Raw genomic sequence first — 22892 nt, forward strand, 5'->3', positions numbered from 1 at the left:
CGGCGCTCAACTAAAAGGGATAGGGGCCGAGAGACCGCCAACCCCAGTCCTCTTCTAATGAAGACCAATCGTAAGCCAGAAACAGGCGAGTGACTGTCGAGAAGGCCAATTAGATTCTCTGGAGGGACCCTGGTCCCTCCTCTTTTCTGAGGGACGGCTCTACCTACCAGTATCATGGGCGAGAAGGCGGTCCCTTCGCTAAGGAGGCGGGTGAGCTAGAACTTTAGAACGGAGGTAAAAAAATGTGAGCGCTGCGCGCGGGTTGGACGGGGAGCATTTCAGGGGCAGGAGTAGTGCGTGCGAGCTGTAGGTGCTACGGAGCGAGCCGCTATCAGGCCGTGAGGTAGACCGGAGAGTGCTGGGCGCCCCGTGCGCAGACGGTCGTCGCGGCCTGAACGACTGTGAAGGCCATTCCGGCTGGGGCGGCTGAGGCCCTGCGACCGTCTGTGTGGAGCCCGGGGGGCGGCTTCCCAGAGCCTGAACTTGCCCAGCCCAGCTCCTGGAGGGAGGGTTCCAGGAGCCGGGAAAGCCTCGAGAGCTGCCGCCCGGCCTGCCCGCCCAGCCAGAGGAGCGCGCCGGGACAGGAACCGTGATGACAGGACCGGGGGGTTAGGCTGGAAGGGGCCGTCTCTCATCCAGAAGTCCTCCACTTTACAAATGTGGAAACTGAGGCGGAGGGAAGTGGACGAGCTGGCAGGAGCAAACGGCAACGTGCCGGCAGCTTGCACCAGAGCCCCACCTCCCCACCGCGTCAGCTTTGACGGTGGGCTTTTTCTGTCCTCACCCTCCTTGCCGCCTGGGGTGAAGTGGAGTGAATAAAGGGGATCCGGAAATGAGAGCAAGCTGACTGTGCTGCTGTCTGCCGAGAGACCTAACTTCCTTTTAGATGCCTTGGGGGCCGAAGGAGCCCACCTTAGGATGTTAATAGTTGCCTAACCACTCACAAGTCACTTCTCAGACGCTGACATTCCTAAACAATGATTGAATTATTAAAATCTCATCTTAGATAACCCAGACCAGCTGTTTCCTAAGTCACCGTGAGTATGGGAGCTTGATTGGGTGGGTGACAGGCTGTTCGCCCAGTGAACCAAGTCTGTAATCCCGAGCGGCTCAAGGCTGGCCGGCCAGGACTGGGTTCCCGTGAGCCCCTGCGAGAGCCAGCTACTGCTTGGATTTATTGGTGCAGGTCTGTCCCACCTGTGCAGACACAACCCCGATTCCTGTTTCTCATAGATATCACTCCCCACCCCAAGACTAAGTCTTAGAGTCTGGGAAATATCCTAAGCTTTCAGAGTAAATCTCACCCTTTCTTCCGCCGTAATAGGCCGCCCTTCCTACATGCAGTCATGTTACTGACCCGGGAAAGCAGTCTGCTTTTGGATCCGTATTTTTCATGAGACTTTAAAGTCTGTGCTGAATTGCACTGACTTTCATCTGGTGCATGCTTTTGTGAGATAGATGGTCATTAGCAGGGTCACCCTCCCCCTCACCTGGCAAACAGAGTCTCTACTTTTTTTTTGGGGGGGGGGGGGCGGGGAATATACTTTTGAGCTACAAATCCTCTGGAGGCCCTGGCCTGCAGAGATAGGAAGCATTCACCAGTATTTCTCTATAGTAGTTAGTGCTAAAAGGGCCTCAAGTGGAAAAAAGCTCCTACTACTCCCTGAAAGTAAAGGCATCATCTACCAGTAGTTCACACTGTGTTTCTCCTGTAAAATGCATATCCCATGAGCCATTGGGTGGCTAGAGCTGAGCTAGAACTGAGGAGCTAAGACAGAAAATCCCTGCCAAGGTTGGGGAAAACAGGTCACAGTGGCCAGGCAGTGAGGTCACAGAGAGGTTTGTTTGCCCCAGACTCCATGGGGGAGGGGCCTAGGAGGCAGAGGGGCCCTAGAGGTCCCCCAAGCCCAGGCAGGGGACATGGTGTGGGAAAGGCAGCAGGGGCAGGGCCCAAGACGAGTGCCAAGGGGCCTGGAGACATGAGGACAGGAGCAGGGAGAGGGCAGTCAAGATGGTGAGGAGAAGCCAGAGACAGAAGCTGCAAAAATTCACGGGGCTGTGAGGAATAAGAGGAGAGGCTTGGGTGGGGGAAGTGTCAAGAGAAGGGCAAGAAGAGGTCAGCAAGAGATTTGGGGAGGGGTTACTTGGAAAAATTGGAATAAAGAACAAGGACAGGGATCTAGAGAGAAAGATGGGAGGATTTGACAGCACAGAGCTGGAAGATAGAGCTATGAACCCCCAAAATAGTAGTTAATGAAAGACAGGCTGAGGGAAGGAAAAAAAAAAGGCATGATCCTCATGGAACCCCTGTGCTCCCCTTTTTTCTTGGGTAGGTGAAGCGGAGCTGCCCTTCATGTGGCCCAGAGCTTGGGGGTGAAGAGAAGAAAGGAAGAGGGAACCCTATTTCTGTTCAGTTGTTCCCCCCAGAGCTGGTGAGTCCTTGAGGAGGGGGAAGTATTAAGAATAAAGGACTGGGAGGGGCCCCCAATGACCCCTGCTTTCTCCCTCCTGCCCCTCAGGTGGAACATATCATCTCATTTCTCCCAGTCAGAGATGTAGTTGCCCTAGGCCAGACCTGCCACTACTTCCATGAAGTGTGCGATGCTGAGGGCGTGTGGAGACGCATCTGTCGCAAGCTCAGTCCTCGCCTACGAGAGCAGGGTTCTGGAGTCCGTCCCTGGAAGAGAGCTGCCATTCTTAACTGTACACCTACCTTCCCCAGAACCTGTACTTCTCTTTGCCTCTGACCTACCTTATTCTGGGATTTCTCCTGCTCCGTAGAGTTTCCTGATGACCTCAGCATTCCCAGCCAATCTTCCAGGGCCCCTTTCTGTGGAAGAAAAATGTTAGAGTCAAACATGCCATTGAGTACTTCAAGTCTCTAGAACCACCTTCTGATAGATGTCCCACCCAGAGCCCCCATAACTAGTATCCCTACCATGTCTCCTTCCATATTCAAACTCTTCCAAATCTTACCCCAGAGACATCTTCTACTCCCCAAACCGCAAGCTTCCCCTCCTGTAAACCAGGGTTTCTCAACCTTGTCACTACTGAGGTTTTGAACCAAATAATTATTATTTTTTTAAATATGTTTTTATTGATTTTTTAGAAAGAGAGGATGGGAGAGGGAGAGAGGAAAACATTGATGAGAGAGAAATATTGATGGCTGCCTCCTGCACACCCCCACTGTGGATTGAGCCTGCAATCTGGGCATGTGCTCTGACCTGGAATCCAACCGTGACTGAGTGCTTGGGATGACACTCAACCAACCAAGCAACACTGGCCAGGGCCCAAATAATTCTTCCATGTGGGGAACTATCCTGTGCATTAAAGAATGTTTAACAGCGCCCTTGGGCTCTACCCACTAGATGCCAGTAGCACCTCCCTCAGTTGTGATAACCAATGTCCCCTGAGGGATAAATTCTCCCTCAGACTGAGAAACATGCTTTAAACCCCCTTTCCTTTCCAGGGAGTCCCTATCCACTTCATCTCACTTAGTAGAGATTAAGAGAGATCTGGATAGCAGATCCAGAGCTAGGGGTGAGGGAGAGTTACTGGTCTTTCTGAGTCATTCTTTTTCACTCCTATTTCTTCCTCACTCTGATTCTTTTCTGTGTATTTATTATATGTCCCTTGATGTCTCCTGTTTCTCATAAATATCCTCCTCCCACACCAAGACTAAGTCTTAGACTCTGGGAAATATCCTAAGCTTTCAGAGTAAATCTTCTTAATGCTATGCAAGTTTGGATCAAAGAAGTGCTCATTTAGAAGCATGTTTATGGCCCTGGGCTGAGGTGGGCCAGAAAACTAACCTTCAGTCATTGGGTAGAATTAAGGATATCCTCTAAGCTCTGCGTGTGTCCTTTGGAAGGGGTACGTTTCCCAGTCCTGGGGATGGAGAGGAGCTAAATAGCAGGATATCTGAGAAATCTGGTTTGCCCAAGCTCTGATTCACCTCCCTTGTGTCATCCCAACCCCTTGAACCTTCCATATCCTTCCCTTCTCTAGACACGAAAGGCCTGTATTTCCAGGCATTTGGGGGCCGCCGCCGCTGTCTCAGCAAGAGTGTAGCCCCTCTGCTAGCCCATGGCTACCGCCGTTTCTTGCCCACCAAGGATCACATCTTCATTCTTGACTATGCGGGGACCCTCTTCTTCCTCAAAAATGCCCTGGTCTCCTCCACTCTTGGCCAGATCCAGTGGAAGCGAGCCTGCCGCTATGTTGTTTTGTGTCGAGGAGCCAAGGATGTGAGTAGCAGAACTTTGGCAGCTAAGAACCCACCCAACCTCCAGGGACCCAGGGCCCACATCAGAACTGAGGTGTCCTCCTCAGGACAGCTGCCTTCCCATACCAGGAACTGGAAAACAAGTCCCCATTTCCTAGCTCCATACCCAAGTATCTCATCTCCTACCCCAGCCTCATTCCACTTCAAGCTCTAGATCCCAGACACCTGTCTTTTCCTACAGTTTGCCTCTGACCCAAGATGTGACACAGTTTACCGTAAATACCTCTATGTGTTGGCCACTCGGGAGCAGCTGGAAGTGGTAGGCACCACCAGCAGCCGGGCCTGCGACTGTGTTGAGGTCTATCTGCAGTCTAGTGGGCAGCGGGTCTTCAAAATGACTTTCCACCACTCCATGAGCTTCAAACAGATTGTGCTGGTCGGTCAGGAGACTCAGCGGGCTCTACTGCTACTCACAGGTGTGGCTTTGAGCAGTAGTTTACAAATTGTTTTCTGAAGATTCTTCAAGACCTGCTGCAGGGGATGGGGAGGGAGGCCTCTCACACAGGGTTCTGAATGCCATCTCAAACCAAATAGCTCTGCTTTTGTCTGTCTCCTACTCTAAGATTTTGCATATTTCACATATGCAAAGGGCCCTGCTTTAAATTCTAATCTCCCCAACCTCCATACCAGGCACCTCACTTTATACCCTATACTGCCTCCCTATACCTAACCACACTCCAGACTTCTTAATGCTATGTAAGGCCCTAAATCCCCAAACATCATTCCCAACATTCAGACTGTATTCTGCCAAATCTACTAGGTTTTCTCTCCATTCATTTCTCACACTGAAAAGGACTTCCCTGATTTATTTTTGGTGTAAGAGGCTGGAATCTGGGAAACATGAGACCACTCTTTCCTTATTTCATCTCTACCCTTTTTCTTAAACCCCACTCTAAAATAGTCATGTTTCATCCTGTATGGCTTAGGGCAGTGGTTCTCAACCTTCCTAATGCTGCGACCCTTTAATACAGTTCCTCATGTTGTGGTGACCCCCAACCATAAAATTATTTTCGTTGCTACTTCATAACTGTAATTTTGCTACTGTTATGAATCGTAATGTAAATATCTGCTATGCAGGATGTATTTAGGCGACCTCTGTGAAAGGGTCGTTCGACCCCCAAAGGGGTCGCGACCCACAGGTTGAGAACCGCTGGCTTAGGGGGTCTATTGGGAAGTTAATGTGGATATTGGAGGATTCCTTCTCCCACATAATTGTCTGCTTCATCCAATCTCCAGAGGAAGGAAAGATCTACTCTTTGGTAGTGAATGAAACCCAGCTAGACCAGCCACGCTCCTACACAGTTCAGCTGGCCCTGAGGAAGGTGTCCCGTTGCCTGCCTCACCTGCGTGTGGCCTGCATGGCTTCCAACCAGAGCAGTACTCTATACATTACGGGTAAAGAACCACCTCCCTTTTGCTCTAGGACCTAGCCTTGGACAGATCTTCCAGATACCCGCAATCATTATCCCAGCTCCTGTGGTGGACCCCTAGGGCATCCTAGTAAAAAGATGTTGTTTAGATTTCCAGACATCATAGCTGGTGAATTCTAGTGGGTGTGAGACTCCCCAGATCTTGTAGTTTTCACCCCAGGTGGGGCCTTATCCCTAGGAAATGGGTGCCCAAAGCTGCTGAGCTGAGGGCACCCGACCCCCCAGATGAGGGGGGAGTGTATTTTGAGGTGCATACCCCAGGGGTGTATCGTGATCTCTTTGGGACCCTTCAAGCCTTTGACCCCCTGGACCAGCAGATGCCACTTGCTCTCTCACTGCCTGCCAAGGTAGGATCCTGGTGGGATGGGGCAGATCATTACAGGAGGGACTTGAGGGGTTGAAAGGTTCTGAAGGTCTGAAATATGAGCAGGAATCAAATGATTGATCAGGGAGGGACCGGGGACCCAGAGAGATGGGTGACATAGAGGGCAAGACCAAAAGAGAGCCAGGTTAGTGGCTGGGAGGTTTTGGAGTTCAGAGTTCCTCTGGAGGGAACTGAATGCCCACCTCCCCTTTCTGTCTTCCCCCCTAGATCCTATTCTGTGCTCTTGGCTACAATCACCTTGGCTTGGTGGATGAATTTGGCCGAATCTTTATGCAGGGAAATAACAGATATGGGCAGCTGGGAACAGGGGACAAAATGGACCGAGGGGAACCCACACAGGTGAGACTTTCCCAGCAATTCTAATCCTGACCCCGTTCTTTCAATTCCCTGACCTCTCTGGATCTCTCCACTTCTTTAATTTCCATAGAATCCACTTTCTGTGCCCTAGGAGGTTAAGCCAACCAGTGTGTAATGCCCATCATATTTTGCACGTCTTATCCAGGGTTGACACTATGAAGTTTGTTCTGTGCAGCGCATGCTGTAAGTGTAAGAGGAATTTAGTGAAGCAGGGAGACCTGGGTGGGCTGAAGTAACAAGAAAAGGTGAGATGTGAGCAGGGCCTAGTGGGTTAGAAAGGATTCAGGTGGGACTAGGGAAAGGTGCCTGTGTAATAGGGATGAGGACAAAGCTTACACATAACTGGGACAGTGAAAAGGCTGGCCTGACTAAAGGAGGGAGGGTATTTTGTAAACAGTTGGATATGAGGTGGTATATAAGTGGGTGTGAGCTTGGAGAGGTATGGATGTGGGAAAGAGTCATTTCGGGTTCCAGAGCAACCACACGGGTGATTGAGAACAGGTCACCTGGCCAGAGTGCCCAGGAGACTGAGAGTGAGAGGCCCACTGGGAGGCTGTTGAGTGACAGGAGCATTTAAGACAAGGGTCTGGGGCTGGTACACTGAGAATAGAAAGGAGATATTGAGGTATAGGAAATATTTTTTTTAAAAAATGAACAGGCCCTGGGAACTAATTAGATGTAAACAGAAGAGTGTAGGACAAAGGTAGCTCTGGCAATAGTTCCCTTGAAGAAAAATGGTATCAGCAACAAACATGTGAATTGGAAGGGGATGCTGCTTTGAATAAAGAACATAAATTTGGACTTTCTTGCAGTGAGAGTAGGACAGTAAAGTGGAAATATCTCACTGGTAATTTGGTTCCAAATTGGAAAAAAAGTTGAAATGACAAAAGTAAAGATAGAGGAGTAAACCTGGGAAGGAGCCACCAGTATAGGCAGAGGGAATGAAAAAGGGAATGACACAGGAGGCATGCCCTGTTCCAGAAGCCATGGGCACAGGAAGTTTCGAACAGGAAGAAGTGATTAATGTTGACAGTGATGATGTAGGAATATATTTTACTGACATGGAAAGATGGTCATGCCATATTTTTAAGTAAAAAAAAAAATGTGTGAAATGGTTTACATAGTAAGATCCTATTTTTGTTTAAAAAGATAATTTACACGTACAGTTGACCTTTGAAGAACACAGGGTTTAGAGATACCACCCACCATGCAGTCAAAAATCCTCATGTAACTTGTTGGCCCTCCACATATTTAGATTCCCAATTAAAAATACAGTAGACCCTGGATGGTGTTACTCAGTGGTTAAGCATGGACCTATGAACCAGGAGGTCACAGTTAGATTCCCAGTCTACACATGCCCGGGTGGTGGGGCCTGCAGGAGGCAGCCGATTAATGATTCTCATCATTGATGTTTCTATCACTCTATCCCTCTCCCTTCCTCTCTGAAATAAATTTTAAAAAATATTTTAGCCGAAACCGGTTTGGCTCAGTGGATAGAGTGTCGGCCTGCGGACTGAAGGGTCCCGGGTTCGATTCCGGTCAAGGGCACGTACCTGGGTTGCGGGCACATCCCCAGTGGGAGATGTGCAGGAGGCAGCTGATCGATGTTTCTCTCTCATCGATGTTTCTAACTCTCTATCTCTCTCCCTTCCTCTCTGTAAAAAATCAATAAAATATATTTAAAAAATATATATTTTAAAACTTTAAAAAATACAGTAGACCCTCACACAACACAGATTTGATCTGTACAGGCCTATGCATAAGTGGCCTACACTTTAAATCTGGGTAAAAGTGGACCTGTGCAGTTTAAACCTGTGTCGTTCAAGGGCCAACTGCATACATTTGTATAGGGAGCAGTGAAGAAGATCCAGCAAGAGATTAATAGTGGGTTGTGGGATTTCCAGTGATCTTTAAATTAATTTTTGCTTGCCAATATCTTATAGTGTTTCTATAATGACCATAAATTACTTATCCATGCCTTCAAAATAAAAACGCTCACATTGTCAAGAGAAAACATGCAGGAGAGGCCCTGGGATTTGGCAGCCAGCAGGTCAAGTGCATTTGGAAAACATGTCAGTAGCATAGTAGGGAGAAAAGCCAGATCACAAAAAGGTTCAGGAAAGACTAGCTGTAGTGAGAACCTCAGACTGGTCATGTAACCAGTTCTTCTGCCTAAAAATCAGAGATAGGAAGCAGCAGAAATCAGGAGGAAATATTTTTAAATAGCCATTTGAAAAGATAATATGAAAAACTGAAAATATTAGAGGGAGAAGGTAGGACTACAAGGAAGGAAATTCCTTTCTGAGGGCTAACCTAGAATTGCAAAGGAGAGGTTGGGTCTTTAAGCCTTGGAAAGATATTCCTCACCCTGACGCTAGAAAGCTGGATGAGAGGTTGGACTGACTGAGGTATGTGGTGTCAGAATGAGAGAACAGACAGCAGGCCCTGGCCTCAGGCAAATAACCTGTTTTCTGGGAAGCAAAGATGAGGAACCAAGAGAAGTGCCAGAGCCCATTGGTCAGTCTGGGGGCTTTAAGAGAACCAAGGAGGGAGAGATTGCTGCTGGTCTTCATTCAGCAGGAAGACCTCCTGGGGAAGGTGTGCTGGGTCCCATTTCTTCCCTCTCCTAGTGTCCCTAGATTCTGCCCTGAGCCTTCTCTGACCTTGGCCCCCAGTCCCTTGGTGTATCCCCCTTAGGGATCCTGGCCCTGTATCCTCAGGTGTATTATCTGCAACACCCCATTGCCCTGTGGTGTGGCCTCAACCACTCCCTGGTGCTGAGCCAGGGCTTGGACTTCAGCAAGGAGCTGCTGGGCTGTGGCTGTGGGGCTGGAGGCCGCCTCCCTGGCTGGCCTAAGGGGAGCGCCTCCTTCGTCAAACTCCATGTCAAGGTCAGAGCAGGGTCAGGCGAATGGGCAACCAGGGAGGGCAGGTAGCCCACAGGATTCTGGCTGTGGCTACTGTGGGGCCCCAAGGGCCCCGTTTCCCCAATACCACCCACCTCCCTTTTCTGCCGGGCACCATGGCTCCTGGCTCTCTCCCTTAGCAGATCCTGCTGGTGCTCTCTAACCTCACACAACCTTGGGGTTCAGCCAGCCAGCTCATTTGCTGGCTCAGGGCTGGTCTGAGGGGGAGGGACACAACCCCTCAGTAAAGGCCCCACTCAGCCATGCCCCTTCTCTCTGCCAAGGTCCCTTTGTGTGCCTGCTCCCTCTGCTCTACCAGAGAGTGTCTCTACATGCTGTCCAGCCACGACATTGAGCAGCATCCCGCCTACCGAGATCTACCAGCCAGCAAGGTGGTGGGGACCCCTGAACCCAATCCAGGGTCCGGAGTACTCCAGGACCCTGGGGGGACAGCTTGGGCCTGTAAGGAGTACCTCAGCCAGATCTACAGTTGCTCCACGTTGCAGGACCGCATGGAAAAGATGAAGGAGATCGTGGGCTGGATGCCCTTGCTGGCTGCACAGAAGGATTTCTTTTGGGAGGCTCTGGACATGCTACAGAAGGCTGCTGGAGGGGTTGGACAAGGCCCCCCAACACCTGAGAGCTGACCCCCGTCTCCTAGTCTTACCCCTGGAGGGAGAGTCTGGCTCTGGGCCAAAGGCTAAGGAGAGATGGAGTGGTAGCAATGAACACTGTGCCATGGGAAGGGGGACACAGTGGGGTGGGGACTGCTGGACATGCCAGGGTGGGGAGGGAACTGTTTTGTAAAATGTTCGGGGGCTGCCCAGGAGGGGCCTCCAATCTTACTATCATGGACAAGAGATTTGATGGACAAATAGAATAAAAGGCTGAAGTGAGGCCTAGTTTGGGACCCTGGAGCCTGGGAGGACAATGGGGCACGGAATGGGGGACCCGATGCCTAGCTCAGTGGGTAAGGGAGGGCAGGAGCATAGACAGGGGCAGGCAGAGCAGCAGCTGCTCAAGCACCTTCAGCTTGCTTTCCCCTTCCACGCCCAAGACCTGACCCAATCTTCTTGACAGGAAATCCTAGCCCTGCCTTCTGGAACAACGTATGCCAGCGGTCGCCAACCTTTCGGACCTCACAGACCACCAGTGGTCATATGCTATTTGGTGCCCCCCACTGGATCCTCTTATTCCCATTCTGAAGAAGTCATTTCTGACTTGTGACAGTTTTCTATCCCTTTTCCTTCATCGCTGTGAAGTCAACCTCCCTCCTCTCTGCTTTCTGTTTACCTCCAGATCTGATCTTACATGTCCTTTTCCCCTACTTTTTACTCTATCCTCCTCTTCCTGCAGAAGGGAGACCCCTTTATCCACATGCCATGCCTCCCTGCCCCATTCCTGTACCTCCAGATAATTTGGGAGAAAATGGGTGAGCAGAATTCTTTTCTTCTTGGCCTAGTCTGGCCTGGAGATAGAAGATAGTGGAAATTTGAAGCGGAAAGTAAGTTGGAGCAGGTGGTGGTCAGGAAGGGGGTGAATGCTTAAAGGTTGGGAGTCCAGGAAAGGACTTTCTCTGGGTGCTAAGGAAGCAGCAATGGAGAGGATCGTGAGTGGGCTGGAGAGTCCTGGGGAAGGACCAGAGGCTCTGTTCACAAGATGCTTGGGCACTGGACAGAACAGGCTTCCAGATGACATTACTTGATGCCTAGGTTATGGCTGAGGTCCTGATGCTCCCTCAGCCCTTCATTGCTCCTCCCACTACTTAGGTCAATATTTATGTGTCCTCTACCTCGAGAGGCCTCTGGACTCACCACTGTCCCGGTTCCTCTCTCCCTGTCCCGCCTTCCCCACCGCCCTCCCCACTGGCCAGTCCCCACGCCCACACATCCGAGGCTGCCTCATCTGGCACCAATTATCCCTGCTGCCGCTGCCGTTGCTGCTGCTGCTGCTGCTGCTTCTGCTGCTAAACTCGGCTGCTGCCTCTGTCTTGAGGACCCCAGCGCCTCTCCCCTCAGCCATGCAGCCTGCTGCCACAGCCTCCCTCTTGGGGCTCCTCCTCCCTGCCTGGACCCTGCTGCCTTTTGCCCAGGGCCAGACTCCCAACTATACCAGGTAGGTCTCTTGGCACCTTCTAGTTAGCTTAAGTGGGCTTCAAAAGCCAATTCCTGAAGGATTATGCCTGTGGATCTTGTGGATTCTTTTTCTAACACATTACCCCCAAGAGCTCCCAGTTTCTACTCTTCTCTGGTCCCCAAGTCTATCCTCCCTGCTACAAGACCACTGTCTCCTGTAGGTCACCACTGCTCCCCATTTCCTCAACCTCTGTTCTCTTCCTTCTGAGCCTCCCCATTCACTCCATGGGACCTGAGAAAGCCAAGACCTTGAACTTGCTTGATACCTGGACATCTGGATCCCAGGAAGGCAATTAAAAATTATGGGGGAAAGCGGGGCAGCAAGTGGGAGACTTGAGTTCAGATACTCAAGTAGTTTAGCTGCAACAGAAGCAAAGAAAAGGTTGAGAAGTCAGGGAGCCTGGTCTCCAGGTTCAATTTGAGGGCCATCGCTGCTGCTTCTCACTCAACTCCCCGCCCCCTCCCCCGCACAGCCTCGTGGCGTGGCTGTGTCTACATCTGGAAGTAGTTAGGCAGCTGCTGTGGACTGCCTGGCAGTGCAAAGGGGGGAGAGTAAGAAGGGGGGCTGAGGAGGATTCCGGGAATTCCTGTTGTGTTGGGGGTGGGGATTGGGAGTTGGAGGCATAGCTAAGTTGCTGGCCCTACTTTTTCCTGATCCTCTACTATAGTATTTCCCACCTCAATTTCATCTTGGCTGGCTGATGCCATCCCAGATCCCTTAGGCCTTTCTCCCTCATCCTCAGGCTTTCCTATCCTCATTACCCCATCCCAGTCTGTCCACTACTCCCCCACCCATGGCTGACCCCTCTTCTGTCCTCCAGACCTGTGTTCCTGTGTGGAGGGGATGTGACTGGGGAATCAGGTTACGTGGCAAGTGAGAGTTTTCCCAACCTCTACCCGCCGAATAAGGAGTGCATCTGGACAATAACGGTGAGAAGGCCCCTCTGGTCACTACCCCTTGTCAAAGTCTCCAAGGCTTGGGTCCAGGCAGTCAAAGGCCCTCCCCCAGCACTATTACTCCCTAAGGAAGTCCAAGACCCCTCCCCTCTGGTCATGGATCCATCAGTGTTCACAATAATACGTGGCAAGTGTCCTCACTCAGCCCTTAATTCAAAGCCTGCTGCTCCGTTCCTAACTCCATTCCTGCCCCTGTAAATCTCTCCATAGACCTCAAGTCTTGTCCCCTGCATAAGCCACAAGCCTGATGCAGAGCCCAGGCCCTCTGCTCCGCACCCTGTTGGGGTTCCTTCATGTTCAGGCCCAAGTTTCTCTAGGAAATGCTTGGGGAAAGGGAAGTACCCTCTGCCTAGGTTGTGTATGACCTGACTTTGTAGGTCCCCACCCCTGTCTCTGCAATCAGGTCCCTGAAGGCCAGACTGTGTCCCTCTCCTTCCGAGTTTTTGACCTGGAGCTACACCCTGCCTGCCGTTATGATGCTCTGGAGGTCTTTGCTGGGTCTGGAACCTCGGGCCAGCGGCTCGGACGCTTCTGTGGGACCTTCCGGCCAGCACCCATAGTGGCCCCGGGCAACCAGGTGACCCTGAAGATGACAGCGGATGAGGGTACAGGAGGACGAGGCTTCCTGCTCTGGTACAGCGGGCGGGCCACCTCGAGCACTGGTGAGACGTCCCTCACCTTCTCCTTCCCCTTCTCCTGGTCCCACCCTGGCAAGGCCCTGCCCTCAGCCTTAACCTTCACCCCAAGATCCTAGGTCCCCATTGCCTCCCTTTCCCTTTTTCCTCACTAACTGCCCCTCCAGTCCCTCCTCCCCATCTTCTCTCCCCTCTCCCGCTCCCGCCACCCCCCTCTTCCAGGCCCCACCCCAGGCGCGAGGCGGAAATGGGTCACCGACCCGCGGGTGGAATGGGCGGCCTGGGGTTACTGGGACGGTGAGTAACTGCCCGCCCCCGTCCGCAATCGGGCTCCCTCTGACGGGCGTGAGGGGGTCCCCCTGGGAAGGGGGACCAGGTTCCTCCCACCCAGAGCCCCCTACACCCAGCCCGGGGCTCCCGATTGCGGTCCCATCACCTCCTCCTGGCGGCAGAAGTCTCCCCTAAAATATTTAAGGCCTCCCAAAGGGGCTTATGCCCCAATTTGAAGGGACCCTCACAGCGTGGGGACTCTCGAGCCTGCAAAGGGGACTTCTCTGCCGGGTAGAGGAGATGGGATCTAACAGGGGAAGAGGAACGGTGCGGCAGCGGGTCAGGGGGAGGGGCGATAAGGGGCGTGTCCAACCAATTCCTCCTCCCCCTTCCACCACCTGCCTGGGTGCCCGGAGGTCCTGCGCCTTGCTCTTCCTCTGCTAACCTACCCACCGTTTCCTTCCCCTCTTCTCGCCCCTCATCCCGAGACCCCGACATCCGACCTTCCTGCACGAGCCCCCAGCCTAGAGCTTTTCCCAAGCTGACCGAGGGTCTCCACTACTCCCACTCCACTCCTCTCTCCCCTCCCCAGAGCACCAATTTTGTGGGGGGCGACTGGAAAAGGCCCAGGGAACACTGACCACGCCCAACTGGCCCGAGTCTGATTACCCCCCGGGTATCAGCTGTTCCTGGCACATCATCGCGCCCCCAAACCAGGTACCGACCCCCTTTCCAGGGAGCGGGGGGCTGCCCTCCGGACCTGAGCAGTGTCCTCCAGCATGCAGCTAGCAAAGACTTATTGAACATCTACTATGTCCTAAGCACTGCGCTTGCGCTGCTGGGAAGCAAAACAGACCCAACCTGCTTGCATGCAAACAAAAATGTAAAATTATACCTGTGATCAGTGAGGTATCTGATGCTGATAAACTTGGGGTGTGTGTGTGTGGGGGGGGGGTGATGGTGAGGTGGTGGAGATGGGGGAGGTGGTGGGGGAAGTGGAGGAGGTGGGTTTTGGGTCTATTCTTGAGAATGAGCCTGGACTTGACCTTGCCCACCATGGCGGAGGACACCACTTCAGGATTCCTGTGTATGTAATCCTCTGAGCTGTGGTATGAATACATTAAGAGGAGGGTGCAAGGGGACACGGGAGGTGAGAGGAGGCTGCTGTAAACATCCCCAGAGGAAGTGAGAGGTGCCAAGCAGCCTCTGCCCTGTGCCCTGCCATCAGGTGATCTCTCTGACCTTCGGGAAGTTTGACGTGGAGCCGGACACCTACTGCCGCTATGACTCGGTCAGTGTGTTCAATGGAGCCGTGAGTGACGACTCCAAGAGGCTGGGGAAGTTCTGCGGAGACACCGCCCCGGGGTGAGAGGACAGGACCTGGGTGGGTGCAGGTCAGGGTTTCTCCGCCTCCCCAGGAGTCTGACCGCTGGCTGCTGTTGAGATGGGAGGGGCTTAGCTGAAGAGGCGGGATCTGAAACCATGAGCTCCAAACCGGTGGGTGGAGCAAGTAGGGTACTAGTCCCTGCATCAGTCCTGTGGACTTCGGATACAGAGGCGATTGGGGCCTAAGAAGTCGAGAAGCTAATGTAGCCAACTTGGGGGTGGGCGCCTGGGTAAAGGCGGGGTGCAGCCCCTCTTGACACCTCCCACAATGCCCTGCTGCCGCCTGCAGTCCCATCTCCTCCGAAGGAAATGAGCTCCTCGTCCAGTTCGTCTCGGACCTTAGCGTCACTGCCGATGGATTCTCAGCCTCCTACAGGACCTTGCCGCGGGGTGCTGCCAAAGAAGGGCCAGCTCAGAGCCCGGGAGAGGATGCCCGGCCAGGGCCCCCGCTCCTTGGCCCGGGCCCCAAGCCAGGAACCCCGCCCAAAGTCAAGCCGGAACCCCCACCTGCGGAGAAACCAAAAGCCACGCCTGAAGTCCAGGCAACTCCCGTGGGCCCTAGTGAGTCTGAGAAGGGGGAGGAAGAGGATGTAGATTGAGTTCATTCCTGGGCTTGCTCATTCATTCATTCATACAACACTCACTGGTGCCACCTCTGTGCTAATAATGGTTGGCACTGGGTACTGAGACCCAAAGCTGGATAGAACTTTGAACAAGTTCAAATCAATGAGGCTGTTATGGGGAAAATAGTCCTTTCCACCTGCTAGGTAGGTCACCTTCCACAAAAAATGTCCCCCTCCTCCTCCTAGATGCACCCAGTGTCACCTGCCCAAAACAGTGTCGGCGGACAGGCACCTTGCAGAGCAACTTCTGTACCAGCAATCTGGGTAAGAAGCCTCATTCACATGCTCTGCTCTTCCAGATCTTCTAACTTTCCCGCCTATCCCCAAAGTACCCTCCCCCTCTTGGTTCTAGCCTTGCCCTAGCCTCCTGTCTCCGCACCTCTCACCCTCACTCTCCCACAGTGGTGACGGCAACAGTGAAGTCCATGGTTCGGGGCCCAGGAGAGGGCCTTACTGTCACTGTCAGTCTCATTGGTGTTTACAAAACTGGAGGCCTGGACCTGCCCTCTGCACCCACTGATACCTCCTTGAAGTTTTACGTGCCTTGCAAGCAGTGTCCCCCCATGAAGAAAGGTAATAGGGATGTGGGGTAGAGGAGAAGGGTACTTGGCTTCATGGAAATGATAGAGGTAGTAGAATATAAGGGGCTCAGACGAGGAGGCACATCTTTAAGGTATATAACATGAGCTCTCAATCTCTCCCTTCCCTCTCCCAGGAGCCAGTTATCTGCTGATGGGCCAGGTGGAAGAGAACAGAGGTCCTATCCTTCCTCCAGATAGCTTTGTGGTCCTCTACCGGCCCAACCAGGATCAGATCCTCACCAATCTCAGCAAGAGGAGGTGCCCCTCCCAGCCTGTTCGGGCTGCTAGGTCCCAGGCCTGAAATCCAGGACAGCCTTGGCCATTGGCCCTAGGGATTCATTTCTTATCCAAATAAATATTCCTTGACTGAGGAAGGGATCACATATCCATTTTTATGGTTTTGGTGCCCATCTTGGGGATTTCTTTTCATTCATTCAATAAACTCAACAGACATTTATGTTACAGAATCTTTTAAGAAACCAAGTTGGATCTTGTCACCCCTTTGCTAAAAACTCCCCATATTCTCCACACACATACAAACACACACACAATGGTAACCATAGTGTGTCTCCCCTTAAATGTATATACACACTTTGAATAATTATAAAGGCAGTGTTTATTAAAATACATTTCATTTTTAAAACTGAGCTATCAGCTTATAAAGTGTGTATACATTTTTAGGGACACCCTGTCTTTAGAGATGATGGATATATTAATGAGTTTGATTGTGGTAATCTTTTCACAATGTATACAAACCATCAAGTTGTAGACAAATATATACAGTTTTATGTCAAAGATATCTCAAGGCTGTTAAAAAGAACATTTAAATACTCTCCTACAGTTTTCCATCAGTCTCAAAATAAAATCCAAAATCCTACTGTGGACTCAAAGGCTCTGGATGTTCTGCATCCTTCATCCCCCTTACTCTCATCTTCAATTATTGTCTTCCTTAAGATCACTTCCAGTCACACTGGCTCTATGACTATTTCTAGTACATTGGCTTTGCCTGTGTTATTCCCTCTACCTGGAATTCTCAATTAGATCTCAGCTCAAAGTTCATTCTAGTCAGTCATTTGTTCATTCCAAATGGCAGGCATTAGCCTTGGCCGGGTGACAGTTGGTTAGAACGTCCTCCCAGTATGCCAAGGTTGCGGGTTTGATCCCCAGTCAGGGCACATATAAGAATCAACCACTGAATGCATAAATAAGTGTCTATCAAAAAATCGATGTTTCTCTCTCTCAAATCAATAAATAAAAACAAAATAAATGGCAGGCACTGTTTTAGGCACCAACGGTACAACAAAACAAAGTCCCTGCTTTTGTGGAACAGAGATAAATGAGGTAGTAGAATATAAGGGGCTTAAGGACCAGTAGCTCTATGCGTGCTATGAGGAAAACATGATTAAGAGGACAGACGGGGATTCTACATTATATGGAGTGCTCAGGGAAGGCTTTTGGATAAGATCCACTGTTTTTGCTCCACTGCTAACTGGGTGGCCTGGGAAAGACTGTTCACCTTGCTGAGCTTTCCTTGTTTGTAAGAGGTGAATATATGGAATGGTAATGGATGTGGCAATAATAATAATGTAAGTGGCAGGGTTGGTAAATCTTAATTCCTATGTAAATGTGATTTCCGAATCCCGTGCAGAAAGGAGAGAATCAGGAGCGGAACGCAGGGCTGAGACTTGAGTCCAACTGGGAGCAACCTCCAACTGCAGGAAACGGCTGTGGTTGCCGCAGAGGCTTCTGGGAGAGCCTGGGATTGACGTGGAGAAAGAGGGCTTCTTTGTGGGATGGGATTCTAGCGATCTGACGATCTCAGAGTGCGGAGGCAGGAACAAAGGCCGGCCGGGTCTCCCAGAGTAACTGCAGGGCTAGTATTCCAGACAGAGACGTAATTTTCCGTCACCGGGACCTAGTCAATCCCCTCTGTAAGCGCACCAATCGGCGTGTACGTATGGCGGAAACGAACCCGCCCTGGCCAATGACAGAAGCCGTGTGGCGGAAGTACCCAAACGGCCTCGGGGGCAAGTGGCAGCCACGGTCGGCTCACACATTGATTGACAGGTGCTGTGACCAGAAGGTGAGCATCGTAGCGAAGCCCAAAGAAGCGCGGCCCGGTCTCAGGGAGGGGTCGGAGGCACAGGTACCACAGATACAGGTCTCTGCGGGGCAGGCGGGAAGAGCAGCTCCGAAGGAGAACCCGGGGCAGGCGGAATCTGGCCATAGCCGGGGCGGAATCCTGGACGCCCGGAAGGGGCGGGGCCTGGTGGAGCAGGGCTTCGGGAGGTCTGGAGACCCGGCCCGGGCTTGGGAGCCGCAAGGGGCCGGGTTTACCGGGTGGGCGTGACCATCGAGGTGGGGCTTGGAGGCGGGGCCTAGAGGGACCCGGCAGAGCTGGAAAAGCCGAGGGTTCGGAAGCTGGTTCTGGTCTGCGGGGCCCTCATCTCGTCGAGTTCCGAGGCGGGGGTGGCGCTGGCCTCAGTGCAGGCCGGCCCCACAATCTCGTCCGTTCCCTTTTGCCCCTCTCGTTCCCCAGCTCTAGATTCCAGGCCCTGTCCCCCGAGCTCAGCCCTCGGATGTCCCACTGCCTAGAGCCTGCATGCGCCGCGGGGCGCCCCAGGACCAGGAGCTGGTGGGTCCCGGGGCGCCGGGGCGGGGGTCCCGGGGTGCCCCTCCTCCCTCGGGACCTGTCGTCCCGGTCCTCGTCTTTCCCCCTGATTTAGTGTTCAGGGCGGACCAACGGAGCGGACCCAGGCAGCTGCTGACCCTCTATAACCCCACGGGAGCCGCGCTTCGCTTCCGAGGTGAAAGGATGGGCGCCTCCTGCTAGGGGGCTGGGGGCTGGTGGCAGGACATTGGGGGGGGGGGGGGGGGGCGGGTCAAAGTAAGGAACATGCACACCTATAGAGGATTTTTGTGAGTTTATTTGAGCCAAACTGTGGACAATTGCTGGGAAACAACAATCTCAACGGATTGAGATAATGCTCTAGAAAATGGCAGTTTTGCATCTTATTTTATACGTTATAATTTAAAGAGAAGACGCTAGTGGGTTACATGATATCCATTGGTGATAGATTAGGGAGGTGGGAGAAAGCAAATCGGGGAAACCTCTGGGATTGGATGAAAAGTAAAATGATAGATACATAGATATTTTTTTTTTTTCCAGAACTATTTATTTATTTATTTATTTTTGCTAAAAGTATTACAAAGGGTATTACAACACACATAGATCTTTTACATAGGTGGGTACAGGATAGTTAACAGTGAATATTTAACATGTTAAAAATAACAATGAGGATTTATGGTCTCAACCCTGGTATATTGGTTCTGCCCTGAGGGATCTGGAAAAAGGGGAGTTATCCTGATACTCCAAAGGAATGTTATCTTAGATGCAAAAGACAATAGACAAGCTTAGTTAAGGTAAAGATTGACTTTTGTCAGGGAAGATTTTAACCTCACACATGACTTCCTGCCCTAACGGCTTTTAGTTAAAAAGTTTTAACTTCAAACCTAACTTACTTTAGGTTTCTGAATTTGCAAGGCCGCTAAGTAGGCCTTCCCTGATCTTGGCAGGTTAGTTTGTGGCCCCTTTTCATCCACACGGTCAGATGTCCAGCCTTGGTGGACTAGAAGAGTCATGTCTAGTCCTGGGGGTAGAAGGCCAGGGGGACTCTATTGTCCCTTAGTGGGACAGGTTTGTGTAGGGTCTCAGAGGTAAGAGTCAGTTTCTCTGTGCTTGTATCCCCAGTCCTGTGCACAGCACCTGACAAGTACACAGTGTTTGACGCAGAAGGATATGTGAAGCCTCATTCCTGCATTGACATGTAAGTTGGGAGGGTGGAGAAGCCAGAGGTTGCTGCTACCTTTCTCTGAGTAACTGAGCCATGGTCTGAGGCTGGGGTGGGAAGTGTCCAGCCCGAGGGCAGTATAAGAGCTGCAAAATCATTTGGTCTGTCCCTGCCAAGGCAACTACAGGCGGGACTCAAAATTCAATAAATCTAGGAGCTTTTTTCACAGCAACATAAATTTATATTAAGTGAATTATATTAAGCTAATGATGTTGTAAATATCCAAATGGCCCGTAGCAGAAGAATGATTCCCAATCCCTGGTCTGAGGTCTCAGACCTGGTCCTTTTCAACTTTTTTCCCAACCCTCTGCCCGTAACCCAATGGGAAAGTTTCCTGGGAGGGTGGGGCCTGGATCCACTTGCATCATTGCCTGTCACTCACTTCCTCTCAATGAGCCTCTCTTCCATCCTGGGACCAGTGTGATTCGCCACGTGGCCCCCATTGCCAGCCATTATGATGTCCAGGACCGCTTCCGCATTGAGCTGTTTGAGGAGGGAGCTGAGGGCCGAGTGTTGGGGCGCAAGGACATCACCTCGGTTTTGAGGGCCCCAGCCTACCCCCTTGAACTTCAGGGACAGCCTGACTCAACGCCACACCCAGGGCCTCCTTCCTGGACAGCACCACCCACGACAAGACACCTCCCTGAACGTGAGTTGGAGGATGGGAATTTTTGGGTTCTGTAGGGAGGGAAGACCTAGCATTACTCTAGAGATGAGCTTGGTTGGAGTTGCAGAGGTCTTCAGGTTTAGTTTATTGGCTTTTTGTGAAAATGTTCCTAGGAGTTGAGATTTTATATTACACTATAGGCGCGGTGCATGAATTTGTGCACCAGTGGGGTCCCTCAGCCTGATCCCTGCAGGATCGGGCCGAAACTGGCTCTCTGACATTGCCCGAGCGGTCCTGGATTGCAAGAGGGCGCAGGCCAGGCTGAGGGACCCCACCGGTGCACAATTGGGGCCGGGGATCAGGGCCAGGGAGGGACGCGGGAGGTTGGCCAGCTGGGGTGTGACCACAGGAGGGCTCCAGGGCATGTCCTGCCCATCTTGCTCAATCCCAATCCCAATGGACCGGACCCCAGCAGCAAGCTAACCTACAGGTCGGAACGTCTGCCCCCTGGTGGTCAGTGTATATCATAATGAGCAGTTGAGCGGCCTTAGCATATCATTAGCATATTACACTTTGATTGGTTGAAGGGCTGACCAGACACTTAGCATATTAGGCTTTTATTATATAGGATTAGGGAATAAACCTATTTTGCAGTTTACCTGGTTTCTGGCTTCCATACTTAGATGGGAAAATTCTTCCTTAACTTTAACTTCAATACTTTCTATTATATGCCAGCTCAGTTCGGTTCCATAAGAAACCTGTACTGAGCAATTATGCCACACCAAGTTGTATGCTGGGTCTGGGAAAAGGAGTTCCCTGACTAACAGACAGGTACACAGAAACCAGTAATCAGGCAGAGTGAAGAGAGAAGAAGAAAACTGCTGAGGGACCAGAGGAGAGAGGGTTTCTTATGACTGTGGGGACAGAGGCTTTAGGGAGGAGAGGACACTTGCATTGTGTGCTTCTGAAGGGCAATAAAAGTGGATACACCTTCTGTCTTCAGCCTCCTCCCAGGAGGACCTTGGGTTGGGGAGGAGTTGGGTCTGGAGCTTCTGACAAGCCTTGTTTCCCAGAATCCCACCCACAACTGGCCACCAGCTCCTTCCTCCTGTTCTTGCTGACCGGCATAGTCTCGGTGGCCTTCCTGCTGCTCCCACTCCAGGATGAACTTGGTAGCCAGCTGCCCCAAATCCTGCATGTCTCCCTGGGACAAAAGTTGGTGGCAGCCTACATCTTGGGTGAGCACAGTAGTGGTGAGGGGATGTGAGCCCCAGAGAAAGAGGGGTAAGGGTTGGGAAGAGGGCTCCCAGAGCTCCAGGGCTACTCATTATTTCTTGCTCTTTATTTCTCCCCTCTCCAGGCCTCCTTACCATGGTCTTTATCCGGACCTGAGCCCCCTGCTCAACCTCCACCCCCCTTCCTGGGCAAGGATGTGGACATGAGATGGCCACTGTGATGCTCATACCTGGCTTCGACTCCTACTCTCCTCTTCCTGCCACTCCCTCCACCCCTGACAAAAAATACCCAGGGATTTGTATTCATTTTCCAAGTTGAATTTTAAAAATTTGCAAAATTAAACAGAGATGTAGGGAACATGCCCCTTTCTCCGTACTTCTTTTTCTCCAGTGCCTCCTGCTCCCATTCCTAGGGACCCAGGTACCTGGGCCAGTGAAGATGCCCAGTGAGGATTAAGTCCTGCTTTCTGGTTCTGGAGCACTGAAAACACTATGACCTTGAGCAAGTCCTTTCATTTCTGTGAGCTTCAGTTTCTCTCTCCTAAATGAGGACATTGAGAAAGTCGGTTCTTCCCCCCCCCCCCGCCCCCACCCCTGTCCCTTTCTCTATATCTAATGGGTCTATTTTGTTTATTCATTTGTTTTGATTTTTATATTCCACATATGAAATACAGTGTTTGTCTTTGACTTATTCACTTAGCACAATGCCTTCTGTGTCTATCCATGTTGTCACAAATGGAAGGTTTCATTCTGTTATGGTGGAGTAATATCCCATTTTGTATATAGTATATGTCACATCTTTTATCCATTCATCTATTGATGGATACCTAGGTTATTTCCATATCTTGGCTATGGTAAAGAATGCCACAATGAACATAGGGATACATATATCTTTTCAAATTGTTGTTTTCGTTTTCTCCAGATAAATACCCAGAAGTGGTATTGCTGGGCTGTATGGGAGCTCTATTTTTTAGGAATCTTCATACTCTTTGCATAGTGGCTGCACCAAGTTATAATCTGTGGGAAAGTTGATTTTTAAATAAATATTATTTTAGAGAGGAAGGGAGAAGCGGGGGAGAGAGAGAGCAATGAGAGAAACATCAGTCAGCTGCCTCCTGTATGCCCCCTATTGGGCATCAAGCCTGCAACTCTGGCATGTGCCCTGACCAGGAATCAAACCCACAACCTCTTGGTGCATGGGACAATACTCAACTGTGCCAGGCCAGCTCAGCCAAGGGTTCGGTGAGCC

General features: G+C 51.3%; 3 protein-coding genes across 5 annotated transcripts; all 3 read left to right on the top strand.

The window, feature by feature from the left end:
• Positions 1–174: 174 nt before the first annotated feature.
• FBXO24 (F-box protein 24) lies at positions 175–12343 on the top strand. The gene is made up of 11 exons (XM_070413750.1): positions 175–210; positions 2334–2432; positions 2520–2703; positions 4009–4247; positions 4467–4701; positions 5522–5680; positions 5941–6062; positions 6308–6439; positions 9178–9348; positions 9648–10255; positions 12320–12343. Exons 1-10 carry the CDS (start codon positions 175–177, stop codon positions 10008–10010), a joined length of 1740 nt encoding a protein of 579 aa, XP_070269851.1. The 3' UTR covers positions 10011–10255; positions 12320–12343.
• PCOLCE (procollagen C-endopeptidase enhancer) lies at positions 10288–16407 on the top strand. The gene is made up of 9 exons (XM_070412684.1): positions 10288–11478; positions 12320–12428; positions 12859–13117; positions 13953–14077; positions 14589–14725; positions 15036–15307; positions 15556–15633; positions 15772–15942; positions 16085–16407. Exons 1-9 carry the CDS (start codon positions 11384–11386, stop codon positions 16249–16251), a joined length of 1413 nt encoding a protein of 470 aa, XP_070268785.1. The 5' UTR covers positions 10288–11383; the 3' UTR covers positions 16252–16407.
• Positions 16408–17962: 1555 nt separating this feature from the next.
• On the top strand, positions 17963–22342 carry MOSPD3 (motile sperm domain containing 3). 3 transcript variants are annotated; one of them, XM_070412691.1, is made up of 6 exons: positions 17963–18033; positions 18490–18757; positions 19702–19777; positions 20221–20450; positions 21482–21646; positions 21769–22342. In XM_070412691.1, the coding sequence occupies exons 2-6, from the start codon at positions 18553–18555 to the stop codon at positions 21798–21800; spliced, it is 708 nt and encodes a 235-aa protein (XP_070268792.1). In that variant the 5' UTR covers positions 17963–18033; positions 18490–18552; the 3' UTR covers positions 21801–22342. The 3 variants fall into 3 exon arrangements, with proteins under 3 accessions (XP_070268792.1, XP_070268790.1, XP_070268791.1); XM_070412689.1 differs by having other exon boundaries at positions 17991–18096; XM_070412690.1 differs by lacking the exon at positions 17963–18033 and having other exon boundaries at positions 18296–18757.
• The last annotated feature ends 550 nt before the right edge of the window (positions 22343–22892 follow it).

The sequence above is a fragment of the Myotis yumanensis genome, unplaced genomic scaffold, assembly GCF_028538775.1.
Source record: "Myotis yumanensis isolate MYYU_CA2020_CCGP unplaced genomic scaffold, mMyoYum1.0.hap1 SCAF_4, whole genome shotgun sequence".
NCBI lineage: Eukaryota > Metazoa > Chordata > Mammalia > Chiroptera > Vespertilionidae > Myotis > Myotis yumanensis.